General features: G+C 50.7%; 2 protein-coding genes across 2 annotated transcripts; one reads left to right on the top strand and one right to left on the bottom strand.

Annotated features, from left to right (window-relative positions):
- Nucleotides 1-2,547: 2,547 nt before the first annotated feature.
- On the top strand, nucleotides 2,548-2,820 carry LOC134222050 (histone H1.2, embryonic-like). Its single transcript, XM_062701200.1, has one exon. It carries the CDS (start codon nucleotides 2,548-2,550, stop codon nucleotides 2,818-2,820), a length of 273 nt encoding a protein of 90 aa, XP_062557184.1.
- Nucleotides 2,821-4,090: 1,270 nt separating this feature from the next.
- On the bottom strand, nucleotides 4,091-4,417 carry LOC134225655 (histone H4-like). Its single transcript, XM_062705912.1, has one exon. It carries the CDS (start codon nucleotides 4,415-4,417, stop codon nucleotides 4,106-4,108), a length of 312 nt encoding a protein of 103 aa, XP_062561896.1. The 3' UTR covers nucleotides 4,091-4,105.
- Nucleotides 4,418-6,034: the final 1,617 nt, after the last annotated feature.

Below are 6,034 nucleotides of genomic sequence, written 5' to 3' on the forward strand. Positions count from 1 at the left end.
GTGGAGCCCTCGCAGCAAAGCCTTGAGCGGGTACATTCCGGGAGGTCATGAGCGTAGTACTCATACTTGTGGACCTGTAGGAACTCCACGAACACGGTAACACGGAACTCCGTAACACGGTGGAGCACATTGACGTCGTGTGTTGCGGAGGAAGATCTACAAAGCAGAGCCCAAGCCTAGGGCAATAAGTTGTGGTAATTAAGGATTCATCGTATTTAGTCCTCGCTACCAACAGCAGTCTCAGAAAAAAAACATAATTAATGTTACCTTGCAGACAGTTGAAAGACTCGAATTCCTCTTGTTTGAGGCTAAATTGTATGCAGTGGAAACAACTTTTCAAGCAATTAGTTAAAAACCCTGGGTACCCGGTCCTAGGCTGAACTGACTGCTGGAAAAATCGAGTTAGGGGTTTAAATACGTACTAACTCTGCTTTAACTGGTGAACAATGGTAGTGAGAGGAACACACGGAAGTTCTCATTACTGAACAAATTCTCTTGCTTGAAATGGTCTTGTAGACAGAGCTAAATCCCGGGTTTTCATTGTTTCACTGGTGATATTCTAGAAGCAAGACAAGGATGTGGCTAGGGCTCCGATGCATGGCCAAAAACAGTATTACTGTTCTGTTTTCTCAAGACAGGATTGATTTCATATTGATAAGGGCGCGCCTTCAATGGGATTTTGCTCTCTATGAAGGGTCTACATAGCGGGACCTTGTCATGGTGGTCTTGAGAAAACAAAACAACAACTGTATCGAAACCGATACTGCATTGCTTCTCAATAGCGCTGGAGTAATTCGACATGCACTTAAACACTAAGGATACGGGTAACGCTACAATAGATCTAATAATTGGTCGCAGTGGCACACCCGAACAGGAAAAAAAAAAAAAAAAACTCCACGATAGACTTGTGGTGATCTTGATTAGCAGCAGGCATCACCTTGACTCCCTCGCTGCAAAGCCGGAACGTGCACTCGAGGCCCTTTCCCATAGGTTGGCGGATTTTCGGCAGCAAATCCGGTGGATCGCCCTTCACAAACACGGGCGGGCACTTCTCCTTCCGCTCCGGTTGCACCTGCGGCAGCTGCGATTGCTGCTTATTCCTCTTTTTCAACGGATTGCCGGCGCCATCAAGCGGCAACGTTGCTCTGCAAAAGCTGCTTGAGGGGTTACCTGCGCCTCCAAGAGCAGTGCGACCGAATCGGCCACCGAGTCTCCCATGACGGGTCCGGGAGCACATAACGCCAACGCGACGAAGCGAAAACGAACGAAAGCGAACGAACGAGAAAAACACTTGGAAAGAAAACACGTCCGTACGTGCTGCTGTCTCGAACTATAGTCGACAAGAATGACACTTCGTCCGCAATGCCCCGCGCCATTGGCAGTTGCGTAAAACCTCCGCATATCGTTTCTATCCATGCTCTCCTGCGCATCACCTATCACACACTCTCTTCGTGTTGCCTTTTTTCTCTGCGGTGGATTCGTTTCTCTTCAGACCCTTGCTACCATTTCGTTGGCGTCGCTGTGCAGTGCCTAACGCTTCCTGCGCTGTTGTACTCACAGCTTCGTGGATATTTTCCCACAATCTGTCCGCCCGTCCAGCTTCTGGTGGTACTGTTCGGCAACTCCTTCAACTGACAAGCGATGGACAAGATATTGAAACGCATCGTGCTGTTGGTTCGTGAATTCGTGACGCTGGAAAGTTGCGCCCGAGTTTCTACAAGGATCTCTGACTATTGCGTATATTCGTGTAAATAAGTAGTTAGGTTTTCAAATTTCAAAATTAATCCATGCCTCCTCGAAGGCGCCCATGTCAAACTAGCTTCATTTTTCGAATTACTCCTTTTATTTCCGAGTTAATACTAAAGCTGACGGGCCGTATTTCGATTTTTGTCATTCCGTATTTCGTATACAATAATTTTATTCCATTTTTTCGTTATTAACATATTTTTACATAATGCCTCGAGGTGTGTGTGTGTGTGTGTGTGTGTGTGTGTGTGTGTGTGTGTGTGTGTGTGTGTGTGTTTGTGTGTGAAACTCTGAAATGTCGATAAATGAGCCGGATTTCTTATGCGTCGGGGTTTGGAATTTCATCGCACTGCGCGGAGAATCGATTTGGATGGGACCATTTCGAACAACAAACCCGGACGGAGTCCGCTGGGCGGCGAGTGTACCGACAGAGCTTGACCACTGGTTGACCAAACCGATCGGAAGCCTCTCGTAACCGGCGAATGGGTCGATTTCAATTTGCTGGAACGGTCCGAAATGGCCAGAGCCATTCACGGATTCGTGATTGCCCATCCCTAACACAGACATCATAAATCGCGCACCACCTTCGAAAATGTGTTGCCAGCACTCATTCTGCTGATTTCGATCGACCACGTACGACTACCCGCCGCATCACAGTAGCAAGATGTCTGAAGTTGCCGCTGTCACGACGACCGACGCAATCGCATCCAACGTTGCTTCACCACGCGCTGGTACGAAGAAAAGTCGGGAGAAGCTAAACCGAAGCCGAAACTACCACGGACCCATCCACCGATGTCGGAAATGGTGACCACTGCCATCGAAACGTTGAAAGGTGGACGCCACGGATCGTCCCTGCAGGCCATCAAGAAGTATATCGGGGCCAACTACAAGTGCGATGTCGTCGTTGGCTCCATTCTCCGGAAGGCTCTCCGGGGCGGTGTCGAGAAGGGCACCTTTGTCCAAATCAAGGGAACGGGTGCTTCCGGATCGTTCAAGCTGGTGAAGGCAACGGCGGCTGCGGACGCTGCTAGTCACACCAGCCGGAAAGCAAAGTCCAAGATGACACCACCATGAAGACGGCAGCGAAACAGAGGAAGAAGAAGAAGGTGGCAGTGCCCAAGAAAAGCGCCACCGCCGCGAGTGGACGCGTGGAAAGGCTGCTACCGTCAAGCAGAAGGCCACCAAACACGCGAAAACCAGATCGCCGCCACCAAAGAAAGCTGCTTCCGCCGCCAAGAAAGCTTCTTCTCCCGCTGCTGTACCGAAAAAGGCTGCCGCTGGTGGTGGTAAGAAGAAGTAAAGGCCCGACACCGTCGATGATCATGATCATCAATCGCGAACCGCAAGCAAAATCAGTCCTTTTCAGGGCTACCACTTTGGATCCCAAGAGGAGAGGTATTTACCGCTGTCGCGAACGAAATCATCTTCCAGTTTGATTTTCGGCCCGGTTCGAGGATGTTTTGGGCATGACTGTATCCTTTGGGATTGCCACCGGTCAATCAGTCAGTCAGCTCTGGCTGTTCCGTGCGCTGCGCCTGGCCAGAGAGTGCGCGCCAACGATGAACGAGACCGGCTTGTGCGCGTGTCTCCTCGTTGGTGGATTCTTCCTTTCCCCAGTCCAGGACTACTGTCAGTCTCGACCGGGTCAGGCAGTCCAGCAGCTGCACACCATTACACCTGTTCGGGCTGTGTGTGTGTGTGTGCCGAAGAAGGCCACCGCCGCTGATGGTAAGAAGAGGTAGAGGCCCGATACAAACACAAACCAATCAGTCCTTTTCAGGGCTACCACTTTGGATCCCAAGAGGAGAGGGGTATTTACCGCTGGCTGGAGTTCGACTCTAGGATACAGCACACTGTATCCTATTTGTGTGCAATGGGGCAGGCATAGAAAAGCCCCATGTTCCAGCAGTTGCGAGCCATCGAAGATACGGTAGCATTGTAGTACGGCTAGCATGCAATACCAATGAATGGCCTGCTTTGAGCGTACTTACAGCGGCACACCAGGAGTTAACTTTCTGAAATCAGTACGGCGAAAGGCGTCTAAGGTTCGATCTCCCAAAATTAGGCACCTTCATCGGTACCAAATAGTTTTCCATAAGAAGTTCCTAATTTTGAGCAAACCCGCGTTAGATCGTCTTTCGGCCATACAGGCGGGTAACTCATGCCGGCTGTTTGCGTATATACGATAGCGCCCGGATGCTGGTAGCGGCGGGTCGAGAACCAGCCACTGCCAATAATTCTTTATTATTATGACACGCTCTCTCTCTCTTGCGACCGCGCAATCCCTTTCTTCTTGGCCTAGTTGTTCGGTGGCCCTGAAAAGGGCCGTTGGGTTATTGTCGGGCGTGGACGGGTGCGCTCAGCCACCGAAGCCATACAGCGTGCGTCCCTGGCGCTTCAGAGCATAGACGACATCCATGGCGGTGACCGTTTTGCGCTTGGAGTGCTCGGTGTAGGTGACAGCGTCCCGGATGACATTTTCCAGGAACACTTTTAGCACACCGCGGGTTTCCTCGTAAATAAGCCCGGAGATACGCTTGACCCCCCCACGGCGAGCCAGCCGACGGATGGCGGGCTTGGTGATGCCCTGGATGTTGTCGCGCAACACCTTCCGATGGCGTTTGGCGCCTCCTTTGCCGAGTCCCTTACCACCCTTACCGCGACCGGTCATAATGCTGTGGTGTGCGTGTGTGCGTGTCTGCTAGCATAATTTCCATTTTTTCCATTATATATATCTTTATTTTATAAATTTGTGTGTATACATGTCTACTTTTTAAGTGATATAAGTTTACTTCAACTTTTTCATCCTTTGCTTGTATCTCTCTCATCAGTGATGAGTGTGTGGAATTATGTTTTGTGTTCTGTGTGTGTATACATGGGTATATGTGTTTAATTTTAATTTGAAAACCTACTTAACCTAATAATTTGAAAACCTAGTTGACCAGCGCTCGGATGAGCGGGTGTTCGGAGTGGGTAGCACTTACTATGAAGCTGTCAATCGACTCCTCGATCCTCTGCTGCACTGTCTTGCACCCAGCAGCACGATGCAGCTCGCTGATCCTCGTGTCGTACGAAGCGTCCAAAATCGTTCGGAGGAATCTGTTCTGCACCACCTGCAGCTTCTTGACGTGGGTTGCAGCGCATGTTCCCCACACCGGCATCGCATAGTTGACCACCGGAGCGATGATCGCTGTGAAGGTAGCCAGCTTGTTTCGGCGTGATAGACGGGACCGGCGGTTGATCAATGGGTACACCGATTTCAACAGTCCGATGCACCTTCGCTTCAGGATGTCCGTGTGGGAGCGGTAAATCAGTTTGTTGTCTATCGTGACGCCGAGGTATCCGACTTCGTTGGACCACTCAACAGGGCAGCGGTTTACCCGGATGAAGCAGTCTGGAGGCGGTAGAAGTTTTGGTGATTGTCGATGCCGGAAGAGTATGGCTTGACTCTTGGCCTCGTTTACCTTTATCTTCCACGATGTGAGGTACGTCACGTATTCTGTTACCCTCGCTGGAGTCGTGAACGGTAGTCCTTCGGTGTCCGCCCGTTGGCTATGATGGCACTGTCGTCGGCGTAGAGCGCTAGGATGCACCCAGCTGGGAGCTGTGGAACATCAGAGGTGTACAAGTTGTACAGCATTGGACCCAGAAGGCTGCCTTGGGGAACGCCTGCCGTGATTGCCATGACATCCGATTTCACACCTGAAAGATGGACTTGGAACGTGCGATTTGACAAATAGTTCCTTACCATTTTACGAGGTAGCCTGGAACATTTGCCTGAACCAGTTTGTGTACGAGCCCATCGTGCCATACGTTGTCGAACGCCTTTTCGACATCCAGGAGAACCATCGCAGTGTTGTTGGAGAGCGCCTTGTTCCGGAGTATGGTGTTCTCCACACGGACCAGCTGGTGGACGGTGGAGTGCCCTCGTCTGAAGCCGAATTGTACTGGCACGATAATGTTGTGCTCTTCGACATGCGCCATCAGCCGCTGGAGGATGAGCCGCTCTAATAGCTTGCTGACTGCCGATAACAACGTGATGGGCCTGTAGCTCGTTGGGGCCGTAGGGTCCTTCCCAGGTTTCGGAATGGGGATAACTTTCCCTATCTTCCACCTAGTTGGGAAGTACTTTTCTTCGAAGCACCTGGAGAAGATTGCTGCGAGGTGGCGGAATGCCTTTCCAGAAAGTTTCTTCAAAACTAAGTTGAAGATAGCGTCGTTTCCGGGAGCCTTCATGTTCTTACCGCGTTTGACTGCAGCTCGAACTTCGTCCTCTGTCACGCGATCA

This window comes from Armigeres subalbatus, chromosome 3 (genome assembly GCF_024139115.2).
Source record: "Armigeres subalbatus isolate Guangzhou_Male chromosome 3, GZ_Asu_2, whole genome shotgun sequence".
Taxonomy (NCBI): Eukaryota; Metazoa; Arthropoda; class Insecta; order Diptera; family Culicidae; genus Armigeres; species Armigeres subalbatus.